Source organism: Phoenix dactylifera, chromosome 15, assembly GCF_051530095.1.
Source record: "Phoenix dactylifera cultivar Ajwa chromosome 15, Ajwa_hap1_PhDact_Kaust_v1.1, whole genome shotgun sequence".
Taxonomy (NCBI): Eukaryota; Viridiplantae; Streptophyta; class Magnoliopsida; order Arecales; family Arecaceae; genus Phoenix; species Phoenix dactylifera.
Genome location: NC_143204.1, coordinates 15,882,159 through 15,908,489, shown reverse-complemented (window position 1 = coordinate 15,908,489; position 26,331 = coordinate 15,882,159). Strand labels below are relative to the sequence as shown.

The 26,331-nt window shown below is 37.0% G+C and overlaps 2 protein-coding genes across 2 annotated transcripts in view; one reads left to right on the top strand and one right to left on the bottom strand.

The window, feature by feature from the left end:
• LOC103718176 (uncharacterized) overlaps nt 1-26,331 on the bottom strand; it is a 74,310-nt gene that overhangs the window by 8,986 nt on the left and 38,993 nt on the right. The gene's annotated exons all lie outside the window — the stretch shown is intronic.
• On the top strand, nt 10,409-20,433 carry LOC103718175 (uncharacterized). Its single transcript, XM_008806877.4, has 10 exons — nt 10,409-10,632; nt 13,323-13,470; nt 16,752-16,823; nt 17,682-17,753; nt 19,152-19,223; nt 19,298-19,441; nt 19,601-19,681; nt 19,777-19,920; nt 20,042-20,113; nt 20,199-20,433. The coding sequence occupies exons 1-10, from the start codon at nt 10,548-10,550 to the stop codon at nt 20,287-20,289; spliced, it is 981 nt and encodes a 326-aa protein (XP_008805099.4). The 5' UTR covers nt 10,409-10,547; the 3' UTR covers nt 20,290-20,433.

The window sequence follows — 26,331 nt, the reverse complement described above, 5'->3', positions numbered from 1 at the left end:
AGTATTTTACGAGGGTATATATGCAAATATCAATTTTTGAAGGGTATTCATATAAAATTTGATATTTAGGAGGGTATTCATGCAAAAAAAAAAACTCAATTATTTAACCGTCTTGAGTTATGCTGAATTGGTTCGAATTGGATTGAAATTTATACCTAAGCTTAATAAATTAATTATTTTTTGATTCAAGCTAATGTTTTATATTAAAATTTTATTTAAACTTTTTTCCACTTAATTATTTTTGGAAAATATTTGTAGTTAAGCAATGAAAACTTTGAGAAATATTTCAAAGAGCAAAATTTATTTAACAAATTCTTTAAATCGTTACCAATTGGACACAGTCAGCTAATCATTGTTGCTTGAGGAACATAAGGGATTTCTTTTTGAGAACGCGAAGGGGCTCAAACCTCACCACCATCTTATTCCCACCCCTTGCTTAAGCCAAAGTCCAACTCCTGGCACTCACGATATTAGAAGTGGGTTAGCATGGGCCAAAATAGGGGTTATCACCCTATGAAATTGAACACCGGTCCTTTACCCTAAAGTTGCAAATGATCGTACCATCTAAACTAGAAGTTCATTAGTAAAAACATATAGGATTTGGCTATCATGCTTGATATGTTTCTGTTCCATTACTTGCTATGAAGGTAATTAAATAACAAGTATGCTCGCGGGCATCGCTATGTTGCCACCCCTTGAGACTTAGGGGCTTTGTGTCATAGTCACGCATCAACTGGATAGAGGATGTCACATAGGCTTAAGTTTTTGGACTGCAAATCTATGATAAGTGGTATCAAAGTCAAACTTAGGGCTTCAGAGCCTTAGCAGTCAAGTGAACCCCTTATTGAGAAAAATTAAGGTCAACGAGGATCTGAGCGTGAGTCGACCCTTTCTCTCGAAGGAGCAAATGGAGCCAATTCATGACAAAGGTATCATGGTGTCAAGAGATTAGGTAGAGAAGAATATCATAATCCCATATCAACAAAATAGAGGGTGCCCCATCGGTTTTAAGGCACGGGTGGTTCTCCATTCAAAAACTTAAACTTTTGGGCTGCAAGTTCATAACATCAGATTAATACACTGAAAATCATTTTTATCATTTATAAAGATAGGTGTTCCCCACTTTTTGTATCAAAAAAGAGAAACAAAAATTTTAGAGCATTTTTAATTTTTTTTTCTATTTTATGACCGTTTATTTATTCTTAATTGTGCACTAACAAAATTATTTTTCACTATGTAGCCATCATGGTGGAGCCTTTTGGCGTGGAATGCGAATTTTATTGCTAGCTTGAACCTTAGGAGCCACATGGATGCCCCCTCATGCTGTATAAAGATAGCAAGTCAACAACTTTGCTTGTGCCTTGAAGATTCTTTAGCCAGGGTATGATGCTATAACATTTATCTTGGAGATGTTGTCTTGTAATCGTTGATGGAATCTAGGCTAAAGCATCCGTATGCATTTTTACTAAAAGAATAAGATCAATTCCAATTCCAAACGCTGAGAATCTTGGATCAAGATGGAAAAAAACAAAGAAAAAAAAGAAAAAGGAGGTAACCATGGTGCTTCATTAGAGTTTCGTCTTCCACGCATAGATCCCATATTATACATGGAAAAGAGAACGGAGAAGAGTCAAGGACAGTATTAGATGTCTCCTGAACGGCTACTTTATATTAGAACTAGAGTCTAGAAAAGCATTCGATGCACCCCATGCATGTACAACCTAGCACTTGGGAAACACACAGTAGCGGAAAACTCAGAATTGTGGATGGAAAAGGTAGAGTGCCACACAGGGAAAACATGGACAACCACCATTGCACTTGGGAAAGAGGCAGAGAAGTGAATGGTATACAACATGATTGTGTAGTAGAATAAATGATTTTGAGATCATGGTTTTTGATTTTGAGAAGTGCTAAACTTGCATCCTCTTTTATGGGTCTAAATAGGAGAAGAATTTTATAAGCTCGGCAATTGAGGGATACATGTACAAACGTGGACATAAAACACATTTGAAGTATCTTTTCACCATAAATCGCATATGTTTATATATCTATTGTCTTCTCTTCTCTTCTCAATTAGCAAATGATGAAACTAGATGCTACAGTTTGTAGACCTTTCTCTTAGGGATGTGTGTGATGTGAAGGGTTCTCCCGTAGACATTTTTTTTAGTGCATGACACATACGATGCAAATATGAGAGGAAGATCATTGCAAGCACAGATACGCTTCTAAATTAGTTTAGTGCACTTATATCATTTTGAAGTAAACAACCTCCTAACTTTGATGGATGTGTACTGGATGGTGGCAGAAGAAGTGGTGCAGACTTTGTGATCAGAGACCCGGATTCCAAGATGGTGGCAGTTGGTGGATGTCAGATTTTTTATATTTCAGTCTCTCGGATAGAGCTGAGAGCAGCTTGGGCTGGTCTGTGTCAAGTTCGGCACGTACTGGCCAATGCAATCCTGCTCAACTATAGTGATCAGTGGGATCCATCGGTGCACGTATAGGTGGCATGGTGGCCTTTATCCACTTCTCTAAGATATTTGGAGCATGATAGGTGGAGACATCGTCTTTTAAGTCAAGCATGTCTATAGAGAGGCTAATGGAGCTGCACATTGAATGGCCTCATTTGTAGTAAATTATTTTGGAAAAGTTCTAAGGATTGGTGAGAGGGAGTTGCTTAGAGAGCTTTGAGACTCGTTATTTTTTGACTTTTATGTATTAATATTAGGCTTGGATGAGTCCATTGCAGCGAGAAAAAAAAGAGAGAGGGAGAGAGAGAAAAAAATGACAGTCTCCTAGCGGACATCCGGACTATATATATATACATATATATATATATACATATATATATATACACATATATATATATATACATATACACATATACATATATATATACATATACATATATATATATACACACATATACATATATATATATATATATATACACATATATATATATATACACACATATATATGTGTGTGTGTGTGTATATATATATATATATATACACACACACACACACATATATATATATATATATATATATATATATATGCCTTTCAAGTTAGCCATGTGGCTGCATCATGCATAGCCAACCATACAGGCAGCACTTTCTGGAACTCCACTGCTTATTTCCCACTAACTCCTAGAAATATTTTGTATTCCGACGCCTAAAGATGTCTCTATTTTCATGTAGTTATTGAACCATCCAGTATTGTTAGGCTTCCAAATTAACCTGATGCTCGACTTGAGAGGGGGCCTTATACCATGGGTGATGAAGAAGAAATAGTTTTTTTTGAGTTTAAAATTCAGTCTCTCTCACGTACACATGCAACCATGCATGCACAGGCACGTACATAGACACCCCCACGGTGCAACAAAGCCATGCCTGGCTGACAACTTGATTGCATTGGCTCTCCTAGCTAGTTTCTTGTCTCTGGCCCTATTTCTTCTCTTCCATGGGCTTTTATTCCATTTATAAACCTTCAATGGTGTCATCAAAAATCCATATCTGAGTGGAGTGGATGACAGCGAAGAGTGCACGCTTATGGGTCCATATCGACATGCCTTCAATAGTTTGCACCATGTCACCAAAAATATGAACGGGGAAAGGCCTTAAGAACATCCCAGAATATCTCAACACTACATGATCTCAGCAAAATACAAGGAATAGAGTGCGTTCTTGGTCCTCCATTTTTGCCACCCTTTCATGCTTCGGTTTTCCTGATAAATACTAGTAACTAGGTAATGAATAACTTTACCACTCCCTCATCCTCTAAATCCAAACAAAACCCCGAGTTCTTCCTTCTGGAACTGGTAACCTGCACCCGCACCTTCTCAATGGTCCCCTCAGACCCCAGTATAATTAGTATCCCCTTCTATATTATTGGACAGGCTCTCTTTCACAAGTATCATCTGTTGACTGCTGCACTTGGCCTTGCGCCCAGCTTTTTAGAAGGCCAGTCTAAAAGGAATTTTCCCATTCCTAGTCCTGTTTTTCCATAAGGCAGAAGTTCCCATCTCCCAGCCATACGATCAATGATCAGTACTGGTCCATTGGGTCCACACCTACCTACCTGTTTTCACCATCCCACTGTGCAAGAAACACAAACTGTACACTAGGTGAAAAGAGTTTAGAATTTTTGTACATGAGGCCTAGAAGGACCAGTTGCTGTCATGGGTCTCTTGCCTTGGACTTTAAAAGCCGCCACCAACTTCTTTCATCCTCCCCCTCCCCCCTCCCTCCCTTTCATCGCTTGGAGTTCTCTTCTTGCACACTCCAAGAGAAGGCATGGAGAATTCTCCCTCCACCATTACTACCATGATCTCTACTTCTCGACTTCTCGTCTATGCTGCCATCCTCTTCTTATTGACATCTAGGATTCCTCTCTTCATGGCATCATCACCACATGAAGCTCCCTTGGTCCACCTCTGCAAGCACTATCACTTCTTCCACTACCACCACCACCAACATCATGAAGGGAATTCTCTCTCCTCTTCGCACCGCCTGCCTTCCTGGTGCCTTCATAACGCAAGAAGTCGGTTCGAACCACCACCACAACCACCGCCACTCAAGGAAACCGATCCAAGGTACGGTGATGAGAAGCGGCTCGTCCCCACCGGGCCCAACCCTCTCCATAACTGAAGAGCCATGGTCATCAACTACAGGCTAGTGTCTTCATCCATGAATTCTTGCACCTTATATAGCTCGCTGCACCCATGATCTTCTGAACTTGGTTGGCATTTCATCCTTTCTTGTACTTTATTTCCATTTCTTAAGTGTTTTTTTGTTTATCTAGGAAGGATGGGACATCTTTGAAGGTTGTAGTAGTTTTGAATGGGAAGGACTTACAATGGAGGATGTGGCTTCATTCTGAATGCATCTTAATGTTCTACTTGATTGTTACAAAGTATCTTTAAATTTTCTGGTCCCAGTATGATCTTTTTTCTTGATGGATATATATATATTGAGCTCAGCAGAAGCCCATGAGTTCATTTATTGGAAGGTGTTGAGGAAATCAATGCACACCACCTTTTTGGGAGAGGCAGCCAACTTCCAACCACAATTAAAGTATTCATCTGCTCGTGTTTTCTTTGATGATTTGGATATAGTTTGCTATTCTTTCCTTCTCCTCTATATATTTCTTAACTTAGTGGTTATTTCCTGTCCTCTTCCTACTCTTTACTTTTCCTTTACTCTGCATCTGGTAGCTGGATGGCACTTTCTTCTGTGCGAAGTCTAAATTTCTGCAGTTCAAGAAATTTTGGCCTTTATTAGACTTTTTATTATTGCACCCTGATGAAGGGTTTCATGCAGCAATATTTCTCATTGGTTTTTAAGGAAATTAGTACAGAAAAAAGTATAATAAATCCTTTCAAGCTTGGGAGTTTGTCAAGATATATAGTTTTTAAGCTCATAGAGAACTCCTAGAGAGTGATCAGAGAGCTGAGTTATGAAGCTAGAATGCTCCTTTGATCCATTTAATTAGCTGATTACGAAGTCCTCTTCTCTTTGATATCCAAAATTTTGCTATGGTATTGAATCAAACTAATAATGAAGAGCTAGAGATCACTATCAAAATACATTTGTAGAGATTTTAATTAGGATTCTAGTTATACAAAGTTCATCGGTATGCCCGTTGTTAACTTGTTATCAAGAAAATGTATGAGTATATTTTTCAGGTTCAGTTTAATTAAGATTATCTTTTTTGATACGGACAGTAATAATGGTCTTCATGACATATTAAGCTTAAGACTGGACTATAACTGCTTGAGGAAATCAAACTATTAGCGAAGAGAGAGACCCTTCTTTTAACCTTCATGATTCCACTGTGAGCTATTCAAGTTTCAGCTATTACGAGGCAAACCAACCGTGAGATAAACCCTTGAAAAGCCAATAAGGCCCATAGCGTGCAACCCATCAATGAGGCAATTATGATGAATTGTTTTTAATATAATACCTCATGGACCTCACCACACTCCCTTCGTCTTTGTAACTACGTTGATATAACAACCACCAAAAACCTACGTTTATATCTAGAACGCTTCAGCTAAGGGGTAGATTCAAGAGAAATATGCACCATTCAATATATAGTTGGAGAGCATTTATTAAGTTACATAATCAAAGAGGATTTTTCAAAAAAAATCACAGCAACAGGGTGAGCATCCAAAGCCTTTGACTACCAATATCTTATACATAACCACAGAATCAAATAAAAAGTTCAGATCAAAGCAGAAGCAAGGCGTAGGTACAAATCCAACAATAATCACACTAATGAGGGAGGGATACAGTGTTCTAGACTTCTAGTCACACTAGCCTCAAGCAGATTTCCAGCATTTGATTGCATAAAACTTTAATTGGATCCTCATTCAATTCAGCCAACAAACTGGCACATAAATATTAAGGTGATGATCACTTGCAGTGGTCACCTTGCAATCATAAATCAGGGTTGTCAATTTGCTAGTATGCTCCTTTGCTATGATGTGTAGGCATTGTTCCATAACTTCAGCAACTAATTAATTTGCACTTCATATTATGAGAAACAGAATAGCATGACAATGCTATAATAAGCTAAAGAGAATCAATTGAGCCAACACAATATGTCACAACCTAGGACCTTACCCAAAAAGGGTTATGCGAAATGTATGATTTAGATTTCTTAATTCTATCTAAGTACCCAAGATCTGTCTAGCGAATAATCGATATAAGATTAAACACACGTTTGCACGAGTCTGTACATACTCCCCTGGTTTATACTCTAGTGTCCTTGCCAAGCGTTAGGCTAAGAATCCAAATTCATTCAAATCCAATCATAAGCACCATAATTAGCATGTAGTCAACCTCCATGAACCCGTGCTACAATGTCTCCTAGTTCACATAGGCCATAGGCCGGGTCCACTCTGATAATATTTGTTACAACCTAGGATCTCATCCAAAAAGGCTAACCAAAAGGTATTATTTGGATTTGTTGATCTTATATAAGTACCCAATATATACTCAGCGAATAATCGATGTAGGATTAAACATATTTCCGTATAGGTCCTTACACAATAAGCATAGCATCTAAAGGATGCAAGAAAAGGAGGGTTCTGAGTTATTAGGATTGAAGTTGCTAGAACAAGGAAGGCTTACTTGCCTCATTGTTAGCAATATACTCTATATTCCATCCGATGGGAAAGCTGTAGCTCTCTCAGCTGCCATCATCAAGCTCCTTCTAATTTGTTGGATTTTAAAACAGAGGCTACACAATATGAAAGAAAGATATGCTGATGGAACACCTGCCCAAACTAAGTGCTTGTTGTGCTTACAATGAATGAGAGTTCATGAATGTCTTATTAGTGGTTCTTCCTCAAAGGCCATCCATTAACTGTCAGGTACTCAGAAGAGTGGATCGATCACTCGATGGCAAACTCGAAACTGATGCCGTTGCTAGCACCTTAAAGCCTTGACATTCATATCACATACAGTAGAAGGCATTTAACCACATTGAAGAGATGCACCAATGGACAAAGATATAGATTTGACCAGAAATCTTGCTGTGAATGGTAGGTGGCTTCTGAAAATTCTATGCTACATTAATTTACAATGCCTGCTCTTCTTTTCCCTCATTGGATCTCAAGTTGAAGATGCCTTTAAGGTGCTGTTATCATCCCCAGTTTAACCCTGTCATGGTTGCTTGTTTTTTCTTATTCCCTCTGTCTCCCTTTAAACAGTTGATTGTCTTCTCATCTTCCCTTTTTTTTCCCTTTTCTTTTATTGTTGCAATAAATTTATACTTGAAAATATTGAAGTACTTGGCAGAGGCTGCAAAGGGAGCAGATCCTAATTTGCACCATGCGGATTGGATCCACATATATTATTGTGGATCCATTGATTCTAATAAACCAATCACTTAAAAGCTTCTAATAGCATTACATCACTTGCTTCGGGATGTTCGGGCCATGGTAGGTAGAGACGTCACTTTTCAGGCCAAGCATATATATAGAAAGGCCAATGAAACTGTGGATTGGGTGGTCTTTTATATGGCTGACTACTTTGGAAAGGTCTATGACTTATTAATTTTTAATTTTTTTGGATGTATTTATATTAAGAAATATATGAATCACCCATTGTAGCAAAGAAAAAAAAAAGAAAGAAGAAACGTTACAACATCTCTCTCTCTCCCTCCCTCCGTCCCTCCCTCCCTTTTTGAGTCCATGCGCTCCCTTATCATAAAAAAAGTCTGAGCAGAACTCTTCTACAGCATGGAAGATCGAGTGGATCCCAATATTGTCTTTCTCAGCATGGAAGATCTTCTTCCTCTCCTCCCTTTCAATCTTCCTCTCTCAACGGTGTTCATAGAGGAGGTGCTACAACCCTTCGATGCCATCGTTTGCCACCTTTACCACCATGCTAGCAAAGGTCCAAGCTAGATGAGATCTCCTCCTCCTTCGTTGCTATGGTTGTTGTCGTCACTTTCTTCGTTGTAGATCTACTTTCTATAAATTTCGGTGATCGAATAATGGGCTCAATAGTTGGCCCTCGATTTGAGTTCTCGAATTGCTTCCTAGCTGCAGTGGAAGATTCGCTCTCAAAGCAAAGCATTTATTAGGAAGGTCGCCTCCAGGCTGACACTATCCGTGAACCAGAGCACCACTATAAAGTCGTCGAAGAAGTTCTAATGAAAGTCCAGTGGCTAGGGGGCAACACCGTGGTAGAGTTCGACCCATGTATTAAAGAAGTTCCATAAGGAGGTGTCATTGACAATGGCATGGTTGACGACGCACCCGATGAAGGCAACACCATCGCCGAGTTCAGTGACTTGAAAGGTGGCGAGAGGCTGGAAGTGGCTTTAGTAGCGGACGACGCCATCAAAGGGGAACAACAACTTGATGGGCGATGGGATGTTAGATGAGGTGGAAAGGAGGATGGGGGATGGTGAGGGATTGGCCATGGCATAGAAGAAGTCTGTGTCGACATTGTTGTAGGAGAAGATTTGAGGAGGGAGAAGAGGGGATGGAAAAGAGGCGTTATGCCATGGCATAGAAGAAGTCTGTGTCGACATTGTTGTAGGAGAAGATTTGAGGAGGGAGAAGAGGGGATGGAAAAGAGGCGTTATGATGAAAAGGTTGAGATGGGCTAAGGTGACCCTGTTCAAAGCTTTAAAGTATTGGTTTTATCAGAACTATTGGATCCAAAACAATACGCATAGATACAAATGGTGGTTAGCATAGCATCCAACGGTGCAAATTCCGCACTGTAGAGGATCCGAGCTTGACAAGAAATTGCACAAGAGAAAAGCTAATACTAAAGGGAATGGTTGGATATCGTAGCATGCTAAATAGAAGTTGTGCATCCTATCTTGTTCTGAAAAATTGCAGCCAATGGGGGACTGTATTAGGTGGTTGGAGTGCAGAGCATGAGTCTCACCCATACAGGGATAACCACAATCAACTTGAAAGCCAGAGATACAATACCCATAATTTTTCTAGTTTTCAATTTCTTCCTTTTCTGTTCCCTCTTGTTTAATCCATGCATGTTTAGTTAAATTGGTCAAAATTTAGGTTAGAATCCAACCAAATACGTAATATAATGACAGAGATTCCAAACATGATTAAGTGAGGCTAGATCAAGCCTTGTTTTCCTCTCTTCTATCAATTAAATTAGTCATTACTTTTTTCCCCATCCCATCTATAAAATTTATGGTATTTTTGGATTCAATTAATTATTAAATATACTTCATGTGCAATTTATTTATACCAACTTTATTTTTAATTAATTATTTAATATATTAATTTTTATATTTTTATTATTTACTTACGCATCATGCATGTTATACTTAACCTTATTTGTCCATATTTAATAGCATAAAAATCACCTCATCTACTTAAATGACCCACTAATAAAAGGCTTGGTTAGGCGATTTATGAGAAATTATATTCTGTATCGCGTGTATCATGTGGCCATGCACCATATTAGTTACTAAGATGCGTTCTTATGGATCCCATTTATAATGCGCTCGCTCGGCGATCGATACAACTTGATGATTGGCATGGCTGTGGTCTTTATTAGATTAACAAGATTTTTTTAAAGATACCAATTTTTATTTAGTTTATATGATTACACTCCTCTTTCTAAATTTTGCACCCCTGCAAGGCTAAAAAGTGATGTAGTTGGTGTCGGCAGCACACAACCGACTTTCAGGTAGAGTTTGGCCGATTTCCATAGTTGTCCCGCATTAGCCCTGGACACGTGCCATGCACTTGAATAAAGCACGGATTGCCGCGATCCATCCGGATTAGAGAATTCTTCTAATTTAATGGCTAGGATTCCTCGCCTGGCCCTTTTCGCAAGCAGTGAACTGATGAGTGGATTTAGAGCCAAACTAGTAGATATTCGAGATCTATAAACTATAATTGACTAGAGATTAATTTAATTACTTAATTATCCTCCCACCGACTCCTGCTCTTACTTTGCTACTCGCATCGCCAAAAATGGGGTTTCTGGAACGCGGCAGCGCGAGGTGATCTCTTCGCCCTCGCGCTCGGATCGAGATTTCCGATGGGGGGCTCCTCGACCTTGGCTTCGATCTGCTGCTTCCTTCTTCTCCTCAGTCTCGCCTGCTGTAAGACCGTGAAGCGAGACGGTACTTGTTCCCTCCACTCCAATCTCCAATTCGTTCTGAGATTAAGGTTGCGTTAGTTTGTCTGGATCTTGTAAGTTCGTACTGAAATGGGAAAATTTGCTTTGGGTACGGTCGAATTTTAGAAATATGTTGTTTTTCTTTAACTTTTCGTTCATTTTAGTGAGATGGAGTACATTAGTGTTGAAATTGGATTTGAGGTTTTCCTTAGGTAGTAAACTTTGTTTTAATTTGTTATTTACGAAGAATTTTAACTGAATCTGATTTTTATTCTTCTGTTTAGTAGATATAGATTGCTCGCTTTAGATCAGGCTGCAGTTTTTGTTGTAAATTTGTTAATTTTAACGGAAAGAATAAATTTTTGTTGTTGCTATTTAGATTTCTGCGGGCTAAAGTGGCGACGAGATTTGATGTTTGCTAATTATTAGGAAATTTAGTTCAATTTACAAGCTGCAGTTTAATAAACAAATGTCACTTTTTTCCCCCAGAAATACAACATTTTGTGTTATCTCTTATCTACATCAGAAAATATTACCGGAATTGCTGTCTGGATGCTAGGCTTTCGTGGAGGGTCAATGTAGTCTAGGATTGCACCTTGATTTAGCTGATTTACTGAAATTTATGTCAGTACTTTTGGATGGCTGCTGCCTTTACAACATGGTCTCTTTGTCCAGTGTATGGTCGATCCTCTCCTTTAATTCAGAGAAGGTTGTAAGCTGACCTTTTAGCAGGAAGTTTGAGATGTGGTACTAGTTTTTTTGTCCCCTGACAAGCCTTCGACATGACAAAATATCCAACTGGGAGGAGAAATTCTTAGAAGAAATGGGATCCTTTTTGTTGAGAACATGGTTCTTGGATGGCTTAAGTGACAAGATATTACCTTGAGGGCAGGGAAATGCCTAGTCATGTAGGGGTGGCAATTTACATTGCCTTGTTGGGTTCTCGACTGTATTCGACCCTAATGAGGCGGGTTTTACCGACCTATTTAGACTCAGCGGTGGGGACAAGTATTTAGTAAAAACCATTGCATGATTGGGGTGGAGGCGAATAATGGCATACCTGCCCTGAACCTGACTCTGGGTATTTACTAAAATGACCTTTTTAATTGTTTGCTTTTGTTAGTTTAAGGTATCTTTGATTTCCTAAGGAACTATATTTCTATTTGTTGTTTGTATTATTGTTGAACATTTGGTTTGTTAAAGTTCTATATCTTGGAATCTTTATTTAATGTTATGTGAGATACTAAGGTTTAATGTTATATTCTTTTTGTTTTTTTTTTATTTGTATGCTGAAAAAAAGATGACTTTTGTAGTTTTACCTAACCCGATCCATCCCAATATGCCCTGTCTAGGCATTGCGGGGTGGGGCGGGTTCGGGGATTTAAGTATACTCACATGATGGGTATGTGGTTTCCCATTGCATGAACCGGCCCCTTTGCCATCCTTATAGTGATGTAGAGTAGTTGTAGTGTAGTTACCACACTGCTGTTTGTTTGTTATCGTTGCAAAAGCTCAATCTTGATCTTATCATACTTCTAGAATAGATTGTTGTGAAGAAATTCTAAGATGGAGAGGAAAGATGAAAGCTGAGGTAATTCCTCTTAACCATGGGTCTTCTGTAGATTAAAACACAAGGAGGTGGTGAAGGAGGCTGGTTTGTAGTAGGACCATCCTTACTTGCAAAGTGAGAATATGATCTTTATGCTTTATCATGGGGATCATCTTCTCAAATTGACATGTCATCAACTTTATCAGTGGTCCTCTTAGAATCTTATTTCCTAAATCACTCAAGTGTATCAAGATTCAAGATTAGCAGGGCATTGTAATATGCATCTTTCATCTCATATGTCAAGAGTGATGTTGGATAATTTGACCACAGTGCCAAATAATGTAGCCCACATGGCATCTGACAACCACCGATGTTGCTGGTTTCACCATGTCACCATTTCCTCCATGTACCACCTCAGATGTTGTTATACCATGACACCACCAATAACCAAATGGATGGCATTATATATTTGTGTCCTCTTATTTTACCTCTGTATCTAAATTCTGGACAAAAGGAACCCATAGGTCACTTTGCTATATTTTTTCTCCTTTCTTATTTGTCTCTCTTCTCCTTTTCCTAATTTGTCTGCAAAAATATGGTCTATCTAAAGTATGCTACTCACCACCACACCACCAATAACCAAAAATATGGTGTTATTTATGTGTGTCCTCTTATTTTACCTCTGTATCTAAATTCTGGACAACAAGGAACCCATAGGTCACTTTGCTCTATTTTTTCTCCTTTCTTATATGTCTCTCTTCTCCTTTCTCAAATTTGACCACAAAACTATGGTCTATCCAAAGTATGCTATTCATCAGAAAGACAAGAAATCCTTTATGTGGTTTAGATTGGATTATGTATTCCATAAAATGTATGGAAATGGACACCTCATACTAGTTGATGGTAATACTGATTACTGTGAACTAAACTTCGTATATCTCAAAATTTACTTAATTGGATAAATGGAAAACGTATATCACTTAACCAGATTAGAATTCTTGCTGACAATGCATTGTATTATCATTTGAATTCAAATGGCTAGTTATTTTTGTAGTATAATAAGAACATTCATATATTTGATCTTAATTAAGGATGGAAGACCTTCTTGTGCTCTCTAATGGGCTTAAAAGTTGGCTTTCTTGCAGTAAAAGCATTAAACGAAATCAAGGCTTCACTTGGATGGAGGGTGGTTTATGCATGGGTTGGAGATGATCCTTGTGGAGATGGTGACCTTCCCCCATGGTCCGGTGTTACATGTTCTCAACAGGGAGATTACAGGGTTGTGACAGAATTGTAAGAAAGCAATCTATTCTCTTCTATCCTTTGCTTGTTCTCTCATAAATGTGTTTTCATTGGTTTGTACTGCCCAAAGTTGCACAGTCTTTAGCTTTATTGATATCTGCGATGGCCAATACTAAATTTGTCATATTAAAGGATATGCATCATAGAATTCATCTTATATTGAGATGAAATAGAAAATAAAATAGCGCATTATTGAAAAAAAGGTAAAAAGCATACCCTAGTAGGATATATGGAAGAATGAATTTTTAATTTCATATGATCTTTTAGTTTATATGTCATGTAGCTGCTAATATAGGAGCTACAAAGGAAAACCCTCAACAACCCAGTCTACATCCTTTGATCTTTCAAAGTAGATCATATATGAACGTGAAGTTATGCAATTTGTAAAAGATACCCTTCCCTTTGTGGGAACTTCTGAACTAAAACTTACAAGGCAAAGGAAGGCTTTTAGTGGTAAGAAAACACATTTGTATATGTTGAGCATTCAAAAAAATATGGTTCAGGGAAGTTGTTTTGCAATGTGAAACATAAAACATAATCATTAATTTATAGTGGGAATGCGCTGTTCAGATATTTACTTGATATAAGAAAGATATGACTGATATAGCTATAAAATGGTTGTAATAGTAACCTCGAACAATTACAGACATTTACTTGATATAAGAAAGATATGTAGATATCAGTTTGCAGATTGATATTCAAACACTAGATTATATGCTTGGGTACGTAGTTCTCTATATCAAGGAGTGACCTATTGCTACTGTGGTTATCCTGGTAGGTGTTGGCACAAACCACGTACTGCAGTGTGTTGACATTCAGCATGGATCACGAACATGACATTATATGTAAGATTACCATTTAGTACATAATTGATGCACTAAGATGCCAAGACTTTTTTTTTATTTTTGTGTGGGGGGGTGGGTGGGCAGGGTGATATAGGCTACTATTAATTGCTTACAACCGGGATATACGTATGTTTTTAACACTCAAATATGTTTTTGACCATTCTAAACCAACATATAATTTTAAATCCTACTAAAGACATGTGATTTGTGGATAAACTTGTCATAAATATGTAAACTGTATGATATAAAGAAGAATCACACATAAACTAGCATAATAAGTTTTATATCCAACTAAACAAAAGAAGAGGCTTTTAGAGTGGTTTACTAGATTTGAAAGAGTTAAAGCAAAATAATCTAATTTATTTAAATGATTTTGCATTTTTGGCTAGCATTGAATTTTTCTCGGAGTAGATATTTTAACTTAAATAACCTTTGAAAACTTTAACTCAACTCAACTAATCCAAACTAGTTCGGGTTGGCTACATGAATTCTTTTTCTCCATTCCCCTCTGTTTAAGCTGATGCTTTCTGTAAAATGTAGAGATATCAAATCTTTCTGGACTAATTCATCCCATGTGATTTTCAGCCTACATCTATCCCTCTTTCCTTCTACATGTATCAAATCACTTTCATACTGGTGCATCTCTTGGCCTATATCATGCTAAACAATCTAAGTTGTCCTCTCAATTTGTCCTCGATTGGTATTACCTCTATCCTTTTACGAGTGACTTCATCTCTTATTCTATATTTTCTTGTATTATTACATATGGATCTCAACATTCTCATTTTGGCCACACTCATCATATGCACATGTTTTTAACAGCCAAACATTTTGCACCATAAAGCATAGCTGGTTATATGGCCATCATCAAGAATTTTTTCTTCAACTTGGTAGATATTCTGTGATCATATAACATTTCAGTTGTACCTCTCCATTTATCCTATCTGCTTTAATCCTATGGATAACATCCTTTTCAATCTTATCTTTCTTATTAATAATTGATCCTAAATACTGAAATAATCACGTTTAAGAACTTCATGACCTCAATTTTCATGCTATCTTCATCTATATTACTAATTTTATTAAAACTACATTCTATATATTCCTTCTTGGTCCTATTTAACTTAAACCTTTAGATTCGAAGTCACTTCTCCATACTTTCAACTTACGATTATCTCCAACCTTAGTTTCATCCACTAAAATTATGCTAACCGCAAATAATATATGCAAAGGAATATTATCCTGAATATGGCTTGCATGCTCATCCATAACTAGTGCAAAAAGGTAAGGACTTAGTGCAGATCCTATGAACATGAGTCCTTATAGAGTAGGAGGGTCGGGGAAGGTTGACGACTAGCATAAATCTGTAGTCATATCCTATGTATCAGAAAACTTTTGAAAAGTGTTCATTCTAAAACATTGTTCAATGTTGCTAACATGCATTTCCTTTAGAAAGATGGAAACCAATGCTATTGGCTACAAGTACATAAATATCATATGAGTTGTAGTACTAATGTCCATATCGGTCATAGTAAAATTATTTTATTTTATTTAATTTGTTATAGTTATCTGACATTTTAATGTATGCACAATGCTTGTTTATGTATCAGAATGTCAAATTGCTTATTTAACATATCGATCAGCCTAAATATCAGAAAAGGAAGCCGAAAATCTTGATGAATGTCTTGTATCCATAGTTCAATTTATGTACATTTGGTTCATAGTAGCTTGTATGTGCTAGAAGTCTATTGATAATCCTAGACACCTTAATATACCATATTTTTTTTCATGCCCATATTTAGCATCTCTGCTGCAATCAATACATATATCAGAGTCACTAAACCTAAAAGCAATGTGTTCTTATGCACATTCACATGCATAGGTCATGCTCTTGGTCTGGTATGCCATATGAAGATTGAATATGCACTCCATTATTGCTTGGTTTATATTACCGATGCTTTGAAATGAGTATATGACTGGTATAGCAATTCCCAGAACATCTATTTGCTTATCACCGAACCATGATAGTATTGCATCGGTTATAAATTTTCAGTTTGAATTACATAAATATTTAATTTAAGGTTTTATATGTCATTATTGACTGGCAGCTTTCGTCATTGTAACATCATAGAAATAATTTAGCATAATAAGAGATCACCGGTTGCCTCTCCTTTCTGCATGTGCATAATCTTAGCACGGGAGAATGGTGGCAGTTAATTCTCCCGCTGAGAATTGATAGCTGAAATGTTATTTTGGATGTGAATTTTCTTTTAAACTTCCCCCTTAGAGAGCTACCACCTTTCTAAGAAAAAAATATTGGTTTCAAATTTGCAGATATAGTTATTGGTGAAGAAACTAGAAGTGATGATCATGTTGAACTTCCCTTTTAATATATAACATATTATAATAATCCTATTTCACTTGCAGGGAAGTGTATGCTGTATCAATAGTTGGTCCTTTTCCTACTGCTGTTACAAATCTACTGGATCTGACAAGGCTGTAAGAATTCTCTCCTCTTGTCGTCAAAGTTTGTGTTCATGAAATCTTAAAAATCCTAAGCCTGTTATTTAATGATCACTCTTTGTTTGCAATGCTTTTCCGGATAGTGTGTTACAATAAGAGAAATACTTGCATTGTGCATTATTCACATTGCATATGTATTTGATCCTCAGAGTTTGATAAGTCAATTCTGCTGTTGAACATAGAAAATAATTTCATTGATGTCTGTCTGTTGTCCTAGACTCCTCGTTATCTATAGCAGTTTCGGCATCCGCCTGAGCCTGTTACCAATGATAATTTGACTTTGAAATAACTACAGGCACAGCACATTTAGACAGCTTATTGAATCAGTCTACAATGAACAGTGACAAGGATAAACATGCTCATGCTGGATTATAGATATTGAAGCCATAGATATTTGCTTGTTTCTATGAATGTGGATGGTTTGGACTACTGACATCTGATACTCTTCAATTGTATGTTGAAAATTCATTAATCTCTGCAAATGCTAAGCTCGATTAGGTGCGGTTGTTAAAGTCTAACAGACTAACACAAATGTAATTGCTATGCTACCAATATATTCAATATATCAAATGTTTTTGTTTTAGTCATTGAAGATGTGTCATTGTGGTTCTCTAAGCATATGAGATTTCCCCCATTTTATGGGGTGAAAGAATGGTGAAGCATGTCTGAATTTGTTTATGGGTATGATGGGCATAATCAATTTATACAGGCAAAACAAATTCACCTCTGGGTTCTGGGTGGTTCCTATGGAAGCGTGTTTATCTTTTTTTTTTCAATTCAAATTCTGTGTAACTATGCAATTCAGCTGCTCAACCTGACATATTCAAATTACAGGGATCTCCATAATAACAAGTTGACTGGGCCCATCCCTCCTCAAATCGGGCGGCTGAAGCACCTCAAGATATTGTATGCTTCTCCAGATTTTGTTGGCTAATATTCACTTTTTGCGTTATTTTATTTTCTGTGTGATCTACTTCTACATTCAAATATTTGAGAATTTTCTCATGTTACGTTGTTAGCCTTAAACACATTGTACAGATTTTGTCTTTAACATCTTCCATTATATAAATACTAATACAGGTTGCAGGATTGTCAGTTGGAGACTTTTTTTCATGAAAAAATATAGTCAAATATCATCTTTGATGCTTAATTTTAACTTTTAGGATACCCATTTTTTATGAAATTATCAATTATTATTAGCAAATTTAATAAAATACAAGATGCTTCCTCTGTTTCAGATTTGGCTTTATGATTTGTTCATAATTATTCGTTTCCACATGATATTGATACTATAATAGTGAAAGTATGTTCAATGTGATGTGTAGAACAACTTTGAAGTCGAAGCAGGTGTTCATCTGAAATCTTCTCTGCGATTTTTTGTTGTTAGCTTCAATTCTTTCTTCATGATGATAGCTAACAAAATGCTGATGCATTAATTTTCATGAAAGTAAATCAGCTACTATTTACCACCACTTTCAGGATATCTAATGTAAACCATAAGAGAAATCCACTTTTGAGAACTATTCGGACTTTTTTCTTGCTATATTGACATAGAATATGTCCAGGGTAGAGGAAGAAATGAAGTATGAACACAAGTAGGTGCAGTCAGTGATGATAAAACAGTTACAAAGAGTATCAGGCCGATATGCTTTTTATGAATGTATTGATTAAGTAGATTATTGATTTGGTTCTTTTCTTCCACTAAAATTGAGATAATCTTGCAACTGACAAGTCTCCGAAGTTTCTGGTCTTTTCAACTGGATGTTAGCAAGAATATATTGTTGTCAGAAAACCAAAACCCATATCCATGTTTCCGGTTAATGAGTTGCAAGACATTGAAATGCATCTTGTAAACCAGCTAGTCCAAAAATTTTGATTATAGTGTAAAATAATTGTTCATCATCCTTCATCTTTTTGAAAATTTTATTTCATAATTTCTAGGTGATCTTATTAAACTATCATTATTTGATTTTGATTCATAATTCCCAGAGAAATTTATTTTTGTAATGCATGCAATGGAGGGCAATCAAGTCTTGCTGTAAGTCTAACTGGTCAGATTATGGACAGGCTCTACATCAAATAAAAACGTCAGCCTTTGACGCATGTTTCTATATTCATATTTGGGTGTTGCAATCTAAATTACACTTGCACAATTATTATTTTTTTATGCAAGAAATAACTGTACCTGCCTTGTTAAATATTATCATTATTGTAGTTAAGAAAAGCTGATGTAAGCTGACATGTTGTTACCTAAGCAATTAATAATCTCATTTATGCAATATTGTTTTATTGTTTGCTTCTCAGGAACCTGAGATGGAATAAGCTACAAGATATTCTTCCTCCTGAAATTGGCGAACTAAAGAAACTAACACACTTGTACGCATGCTAGAATTTCCCAATTCTTGGACTTAGTTTCCTTCTTTGAGGTTTGTTATATGAGATTTCTGCAGGTACCTGAGCTTCAATAATTTTAAAGGTGAAATTCCTGTGGAGCTTGCAAACTTACCAGAACTTCGTTATCTCTATCTTCATGAGAACCGTTTTACTGGAAAAATTCCTCCAGAGTTGGGAAATCTCAAAAACCTACGACACCTGTAACTCTCTCTCTCTCTCTCTTATATGACCCTCTGGAAGGATCAGTCATTGATCTGAATTTCTGACCGACCAGAGATTCTTAGATTCTTCCCTCTTATTGTTCCCTAATGATATTATGCTGGCCAACTGTTATAATTTGCTAACCGTTTAATTCTCAGTGATGTTGGTAACAACCACTTAACGGGAACATTAAGAGACCTCATCCGCAATGGGGATTGCTTTCCTTCCCTCCGCAACTTGTATGTGGATCTCTCTCTGTATTTAATGTTATCATTATTTCTGTTGAGCTTGTATATATTCTTCCTAAATATTGAACTCAAACTGTGATATTTAGATACCTGAACAATAACCATTTGAGTGGTGGCCTGCCGGATCAGCTTGCAAATTTGACCAACCTGGAAATTTTGTATCTATCATACAACAAGATGACTGGACCTGTAACTCCAAAGCTTGCTGATATTCCAAGATTGACTTATTTGTGAGCGTACCATCTGAACTTTAAATGAGGAACTTCTAATCCAATCTGGTTAAAGGAAATTTTTGATAGCTTCCTCCTTATTGGGCACTCATCTGTATCTTGTTTTTAAACATGTTATCAGGTACTTGGACCACAATGCATTCACAGGGAGGATCCCTGTTGGGTTATATAAGCACCCCTTCCTGAAAGAGCTGTGAGCTTCCTAATTTCTTGGTTTTCTCGTGCTGTATATATTGTATCATCAAATGAATATTTTCTCACAAGTAAATTTGATGCAGGTACATTGAAGGTAACCAGTTCAAGCCTGGGGCAAAGCCAAAGGGCACACATAAGGTTCTTGAAGTCGCTGACACCGAGTTTGTGTTCTAATGAACCCCACATTATCCTTTATTTCTTGAGGGATTATCCCCACTATATTTTGCCAGAGTCCTGCAAACTGTGTATATGATTAGCTATGTTTTGTAGTATATACCCAAATAAATCTGATATTCAATACAGAGTTATTATGTTCAAGGAGGATGCAACTTTTGTGAGTGGTTTGCAGATTGCCAATTCGAATTGGTATTTTGTGCTTGATTACATTGCAGTCTAAATAATTCATGTAGAAAAAGAGCCTGTCTGGCTAAGACTGGTTATTAGGCTAAGCCTTCTATTAGGAAATTTATACTTAAGAGAAACCACGAAAAAAAGAAAAAAATGCAGGATAATATGAAGATTAGATTATCGCTTGAGCTTGTGGTATGTTCTGCAGATGCTGTCTTTAGACATTAATCCTGTTCCCGTTTATGCATTTTCAGCAATTTATCTCGAGTTCGCGAGAGAGGAGAAAGAAAAAGAGAGAGACCATAGCATAAAACATGATAACATCACAGGTGGTTAAAAAGATCTTGCATTCAAGAAGAGATCCGATGGGTATATAATCAACTTTGTGCTGCAATTAGGGTTATTTTGGAAGGAAAAAAGTACCAAAAATTTCATCAAATTTGCTTAGGAAAGGTTGGTTCTACAAGCATCAATCTCTCCAACAAGTTTATTCTATGTAATCAAAAGCAAATGCTAAGGCTTTCTAAGCTTTGATATAACATTAAATAGGTAGCTTGTTGAGGTTCTACTTTTAGCATGGTGATTGTCCTTTTCCTCTTTTTTTCTGCTCCTTCTCCCCTTCTTCTGGAATTATTTCTTCTCTTAGTGAATTTGGGTGGCTTATCTTTCCTTTTCAACATCGTAGCATTAGGAGTAATAGTTGCAGCAGAAACATCAGATAAGAACAACAGCAATAATAAATTGTTGGCATATGGTGTAGCATGAGGAGTAATAATGGCAGCAGAAACAGCAGATAAGAACAACAACAATAATAAAATTGTTGGCATATGGTGTAGCATTAGGAGTAATAGTAGCAGCAGAAACAGCAGATAAGAACAACAACAATAATAAAATTGTTGGCATATGAATTAGTTGTGTTTCTGGTTTCATGCTAATTAGTTCTAGTAGCAAAGAAAGAAGGAGATGGAATATGGAACATACAATTAGGCCATAAATAGAGTGTGCACACATAATGCCAGTATACCGGAGATGGTGATGCTAATTTGGTGGCTTGACATAAGTCTCCAGAAACCAAGAAGTCTTATTATAAAAAAAGAACTAATTAGAAGAAAAATATTTGGGATGTAAATCTTATATCGTTTTCTAGGATAGAGCTGAAGTCATGGTGGGGAAGGGAAATAGATATGTGCTCTTGTTTTCGTGACAAACATATGATAATGGTGATCTCAAAAAGTGTTCTACATGCTTGCTAAGTCCATGTTCGAATACTTAATACCTAACTAGGGATGGATAGATTTAATCATTTGTAACAACCCCTAACCAGCTCTTTGCTATTTGGTTGATATTTCGTATTTAGTGATACCTTTTATTGAAAATGTAAAAAAGTAAAGAGACAGAAGAGAGAGCTTTGGGGATTACCTCCTCCATGACATAAAGTTAAACAGGCTAATGCCTCTTTAATGCTTCTTTAATGCTGAAGGGTCTTTTTGGGAAAAAATAAAAAAGGAGTGATTCCCACCTCATGGGAAAGTAACTTTCCCATGTTTCTCATGGGAAAGACTTTCCCATGAAATGTGGGAATCATATTCCCATGGGAATACAACTTTTCCATCTCTCTCCTTTGAAAACTCCAACCAAACAAGAGGCATTTCATTACTTTCCCGTTGACCACACTTTCCCCCCTCATTTTCCTGCGAACCAAACGAGCCCTAAGTGACTTTTAGAAGATTGACCGAATAACTTTAATCATCACTTTTTGGCATGTGCTTGGCTTCTTAAACCACGAACCCACCTTTAACCAATAAATAGCAAGTATCCAAATACAGCTTAAAGAAAACAAGGCTTCTGATATATACAAATGTTTATAGCAATATATGCATGTTTTTCCTCCCTTCAATATGTTGCATGAGGGATTCCCAAGCAAGGAACATCAACAGTATTCATCCATTGCAATATTAAGGGATTGCGTTGCTCCCTTGCATTTCTAATAATACAAGATGAATTTTTTTGTACATCCCATTATCTTGTAGTGACTCAATATTTAATTTCTTGTTTATAAGTTGAAGTCCATGTGTTGCAAGTAGGGTTGGAATGGGTCAGGTTGGGTCGAGTTTTTAAACAGCCTAGGCCCGAACAGAAAAATTAGAGCTCCAAGTCAGGCTGAGGTTTGAAATTTCTTTCAAAATTCGAGTTTGAACTCAGTTTGAAGCATGACCTAGATCTAGGCCTGAGCTTCTCCTTCGGGCTTTGGTGCAAAATAAGCGAGAGAGGGGAAAGAGAGAGCATTTGGAGAGAAGAGAGAGAGAGAGAGAGAGAGAGAGAGAGAGAGAGAGAGAGAGAGAGGTGAAGAAGTCTAGGAGGAAGAGAAATGAGAGAGAGATCGGGAGGAAGAGAGGAGATCAAGCGAGATAGATTGGGAGGACTGGGGAGAGAGAGGAGAGAGAAGGGGAGAGTGATTGGGTGGGAAAAGAGAAGAGAGGGAGAGAGAGATCAGGAGGGAGGGAGAGAGATGGGAGAGAGATTTGTTCTGACTTGGATTAGGTCCAGCCACTCAACTTAGGTTCCGGCTAGGCCTAGGTGGGGCCAAGCATTGGTCTGAGCCCATCCTATATTTTTTTTGGACCCTACTTTTAGGCACAAACCTACATCCTGGCTTGTAAACTGACCCAATCTAATAGGTCTCGGGTTGGCTCGGGACGATTTGCAATTCTATTTGTTGATCCAGCCTGCCTGAGCCTATTTCCAACCCTAGTTATAAAATAATATTTTTTTAAATTAATTTTCTTCTTTCTCAACTTTTTATAGGATGAGGCCCGCCTTTTTTTAAAAAAAAATTACAGACTAGTTTAGTCTTGAGTCCCCCTTGGATCTTGTGGCTATGAACTTAAAGATTTTCATGTTGTTTGGTTACTCAGAGCTCTTCCTAGTTTGAGACCTTTCTGTCTTCTTTTCCTATTCTTTTGCTGTGGTTTTTTTGGTTGTCTCCTATATCACCCTATCCATGCCTTTTTTTTTTTTTTTTCATAACCATGCCTTCATTGTCATGTTAAACTGCAGCTATAGTCAAACAGTTCTATAATTGCCTGCAGGATGCTTTACCCTTTGTAGAGTTCTGTCATCATGCATGAGAGGTAGGTGGGAGTCCTGGACGCGGAGAGCATAAAACAAAGGCTTCATGAACAAAAGTGTCAGAAAGTGGCCGCATAACATCATTAAAGATATGCTACTTGCCCTTGAGAAGCTTTATGCCATACAATCCCATTATATTCTTCTTATCTATTAAAGGCCTTTGGGCGTCATTCCTTTCTATGAAGCAGCACTTTTTCCTTTTGGTGGCCCCATGAAATTTATCATCATGTCCTCTAAAATTTGAATCATATTAGCGTAACAACAAGCAAATTAAAATAATTCACCAAAATACTTTAAGTGAGAGAGCTATCATACAAGTCCAAATAGCATGTGATATGGTGCTAGGGTACCATTGGAGGTATGCCAATGGTAGAGGGTGGGTAAAGCTTGGGTCATAACCAGCATGATAGCGAAGAACAACATTATTGGAGGATCGTTTGCTGCGTTGAATTGCTGGTGCTTGTTATATTTTTTCTTCTTATTTGAGGTTTCTTATATATAAATTAATAGTACAGTTGCTTGTGTGGCATCTTATGTGGCCAACTACACAGGATCAATATTATAGGATTCTAAGGCACATCTTCTTGTTTCATTGTTAAATATTTGATTTGTTGATTCTTATGTACTTGTTTGGTTTAATTTATCTGTTTCTACTAAAAATAAAATAAAGGTTCCTTTATTGCCAACTTTTTAGATGGCTCTTGCTTTGGTCCATATGACCCTTTTTTTCATGTAATAACTTCCACTCTGATCCAGTATAATTTTGTTATGGCAGCTCAAAAGATTCCTTACTAATGGCCCTAATAGCTAAATATTTTTTATCAGATGAGAACTACCAAATGTTATGATCCCAACCAATACATTATAAAGTTCTCACGCACTAGAGGCATTAGGCTTGGGGCCCCAACTAGAGTAATGAGGATGAGTCTAGACCATCAATTCATGATTGCAACTTGAGCGCTTGGTTTCCTTTCAAGAAACAAACAGCCATGAGTCTTGGTTTCAAATTTGAGATCATCACATGAAGTATGGTATCTTTGATGCTTGTAGCTTCTGTTCTTTGTCAAATTACAAGGCTAGAGATCCATCTCTAAAGCATGTAAGAGTGGTCCAACTTGAAAGTCCTATTAAGTACTGCTGTCCTTACTACATAGACACTTGTAATTGGTCCCTTGGAACTAGGAAAAATACATAAAAATGAATATTTGGCATGCTATAATGATAGCTAGAACACTCTTATGAAGAACATCAAAAGTTTTAAGTGCTCTCCAAGTCTTTTTTTTTTCTTTCTGTTTTATACTGAATATATTCTGTCTGCTCCCCTCTATTTCAATCATCTATGAAACTAAACATCTCACATCACTCAATCTTATACTACAAGTAGAAGAAACATGCTTAGAATATGGTGCTAAAAGTCGCCATGCAAACCAATAGGCATTTAAAATTAACATAAATGAGAGGAAGATTATATAAACTACCATATCACATGATTTATGTTCACTCTGAGCAAGGATAAGTTTTTAAGTTGAACCTTACACAAAGGACAGATCATATTAAAATAGTATTTTGCAAGATCTGCCTTCCTCAAGTGGAGGAAGGCATGTGCATTGTTGTTAAAATTATGCCTATGGCTTATACTTGGTCAGAGTGCCATTGAAAGGGAGGACATGTGTATCCACTTTATCCTGCATCAACTCAGTATAAGCCAGTCAACGCATCTTATTAATAAAATGCATAAAGTCCTTCATTATACATTCCCATCCAAGGTATGCGAGGACCATGCGAGCGTATATTTAATCGCATATCGATTATTCGCTGGATAGATCTTAGATATTTATATATGATCAAGAAACCTAAATAATACCTTCATGCTAGCCTTTTTGATGAGATCCTGAGTTGTTACAAATAGTATCAGAGCAGACCTAGCTCATGGCCCATGTCGACTAGGGGGACACTGCAGCACAGACTCATTGAGACTAACTACGAGCCGATCATAGTACTTGTGATTAGATTTGAATGGATTTGGACCTTTAGCCTAACGAGTACGTTAGGATTTAAATGGGAAAAGTATGTAAGGATCCGTGTTTAGTCCTACCTCAATTATTCGCTGGGTAGACCTGGGTACTTATACAATATCAAGAAACCCAGATAATATTTTCTAGCCATTAGTCCAAACCGAACAGTACGGAATGTACCGTACTGTACCAGTATGGATGGTGACGGTATGAGACGTACCGTACTGTACCGAAATAGGTGGTATACCGACATTCGGTATCAAAAAAAATATATTAAAACTTAATAGTTTTCTGCAAACAAATTGCCTCCAAGACAGAGTACGAGCGAGTTATTCTCCAATAGCCTGCTCAATTTTATGGCCACCAGTCTCGTCCTTCATCTATGTATCTGTTGGCTAATATTGTTCTTATTGGTAATATTAGATATTGCTCTTCTGATGCCAAGGTGCCAAAAAAAAAGTTGCGTATAAACTAGGAATATAGAGGTGTCAGCCTGCCAATATAGCAAAGACATAGATAATGCTTCAGGGAAGTGAGATTAGACTATTTGAGAAGTGATACAAGTATAATACAATGGTAAAATATGATTGTAAATACTGCATAATATTAATAGGCACTCGGTACCACAGGGTGAGGAGATATTAGATGATGTAAAGTTTCATGTGTTACTTATGACTATATACACTATTTCTCACAAAAAGTTATGACAACAAAAAGTCATCAC

Coding starts and splice junctions, on each gene's coding strand:
- LOC103718175 (XM_008806877.4), top strand. CDS start 10,548: ATGGGGGGCTCCTCGACCTTGGCTTCGATCTGCTGCTTCCTTCTTCTC. Junction 10,633..13,322: donor TAAGACCGTGAAGCGAGACG/GTACTTGTTCCC, acceptor GCTTTCTTGCAG/TAAAAGCATTAAACGAAATC. Junction 19,921..20,041: donor ATTCCAAGATTGACTTATTT/GTGAGCGTACCA, acceptor ACATGTTATCAG/GTACTTGGACCACAATGCAT.